The 2,240-nt window shown below is 38.0% G+C and overlaps 1 protein-coding gene across 1 annotated transcript in view; it reads right to left on the minus strand.

Moving 5' to 3' along the window:
* Positions 1–1,556, minus strand: part of SARC_02999 (hypothetical protein) — a 2,234-nt gene extending 678 nt beyond the window's left edge. The window contains exons 1-2 of the mRNA XM_014303218.1: positions 1,259–1,556; positions 410–496 (exon numbers count right to left, since the gene is read on the minus strand). Coding sequence (XP_014158693.1) covers positions 410–496; positions 1,259–1,320 — 149 coding nt within the window. The 5' untranslated portion in view covers positions 1,321–1,556. The remainder of the gene's footprint in view (positions 1–409; positions 497–1,258) is intronic.
* Positions 1,557–2,240: the final 684 nt, after the last annotated feature.

Genomic DNA, 2,240 nt, shown 5'->3' on the forward strand with positions numbered 1-2,240 from the left:
GTGTGTGTGTGTGTGTGTGTGTGTGCGTGTGTGCGTGCGTGTGTGCGTGTGTGTGTGTATGTATATGTATATGAATAGGTAAAGGTATATGAATATGAATATGTATATGAATATATATATATATATATATATGTCAAACCCGAACGAATCCTTGAGGTATTCGCTAGATCCGAGTCGAAATTCATTTCCCATACTGAAATTCTTTAAAAATAGCAATTGTAAGCCTAGTGATAACATAAACATGTGGATTTGAAGTATCATCTGCACGGTCATGTACGGACAAGCACACGCGGATAAAAGCAGTCATACACACATATATTTGAAAAACTGCTAACATAAACACAAGCTATGTACGTGCAACTTCACATTTGCTTGTGCAAAACGCATGTACATACATAAATCGACTTACCGATCCAAACACACAGCTTCGCCCTTGGTTAGATCACCTTCCCTGTAGTGACCGGGGATGCATTTCTTGTAACAAGTATCCACCATTCTGTAGCAAGTGCCCGAGAAAATGATACCTGAATTTGAATAATGTGGTTCATCCAGAAACACCATAGGTACTTTTTTTACGTACATGATATAGTGGCAGTTCTCAGATGTGATACCTTACCATAGGACACACTTTGTTAGATATATACTATCCAGCGATATACATATGTGCAAAAACATGTACAGGTAAATGTTGTACAGGTAAATGTGCACATACATGTCAGAACCTTATACACTGCAATGTAAGATCTAGATTGGCAAACGACGACGAATCAGAAACTTACTACATCACACAAGCTAACGATCCCTGAACCATGTTATATTCAATAGATGGCACTACTGCAAACCTTCTCAGATATTGTATCCTCCTTAAATTTATACAAACATAGCTAGGTTGCTCTGTGAACAATTATAAAACACCCGATTCATGCTGTTGATAAGTAAAGCATTGTACTTCATATTTGGCTTACAAAGAATCGTTTACAACAAGAACACCATTATTTGTATGGCTCTAAATACAGCCGGAATAAAGATATTAATATCATGCCACTACGTACCTATAAAGACTCCAGGTTGTAATATGGAATAGTACTCCGAAAATAGTAAGCATAATGATCCTGAAGCATATTATGATGACTTGAATTCAACACACGACATAACTATCGAAGACATTGAACTATGATCTACATAGAAATTGAGTTCACCGCATACCTATGGGATGCTATATACAGTAACAAAAATTAGAAATTGAACGACCACATACCCGTTGAAGAGGAGGGTCATTGCCTCCATCTCCTGCTCGGCCATCAAAGCGTTTTGACTCATCTTGATATGACTCAGTCTTAATATAGCAAGTACGTGTTTAGTATATAGAAATGATATAACTTGCTTTGTTTATAGTCATGTACAGAGAAGCTCTCTATTATTATATATGGTCAAATAGGCCAAACGTAGAATAATTCTCCACCACACTTTTCGGCATGTGATTGAGATTCACACACACGTATTTGAAAATATGTACCCACAGTCCCACATCGGAACTCCGTAAATAACTGGGTCTGGGACTCTGAGAGAAACTAGTCTGGGGACTGGCTGGGTCATGGGTGCGTGGATTTATTTTTAGAAGCGAAGAGAGAGAGAAAACAAATAGTTCGGTACCTCTTATTATTGATATGTATGCATGACCGGAAGTCTTCCAAGACTGATGATTCCCCTCGGCGGCCCCCTCGATAATAGAGAGAAAAGGAAAATATGGTCATCCCCCTCTACAAAGAGAGAGAGAGATTAAATATCACAACGGACTAATAAAGTCCGTTTGTATTTAGGACATATAGTGGAACGGACTCTTATTAGATAAATATCTACGTCCGAGGACTATATAGTCTCAGGCCTAGCCCTCCAAGCAAGATATTTGTATGTATTTATTTGTGTTAGATGTATATACTAAAGACCAAGTCCCGGAAATATCGTCTGCAGACATTCATTTGTTATTTAAGCCTCGAAAATCGTAGCCTGCGAAAAAGACGTGTACTCATAAGGGACTAGCTGTGTAACGGTATAAAACGCATTCTCTCGGTCGCTCCCGTGACCATTTCGTCACTCTCTTGAATAGAATATGACATATATATATATATATAAATATATATGTCATGACCCTCTAAAGAAACAAAAATAGGCTGACGGACACAAGTCCGCAGGAATATATTCATTTATATATATGTGTGTGTGTGTGTGTGTGTGTGTGT

This window comes from Sphaeroforma arctica (assembly GCF_001186125.1).
Source record: "Sphaeroforma arctica JP610 unplaced genomic scaffold supercont1.144, whole genome shotgun sequence".
Classification (NCBI taxonomy): domain Eukaryota; class Ichthyosporea; order Ichthyophonida; genus Sphaeroforma; species Sphaeroforma arctica.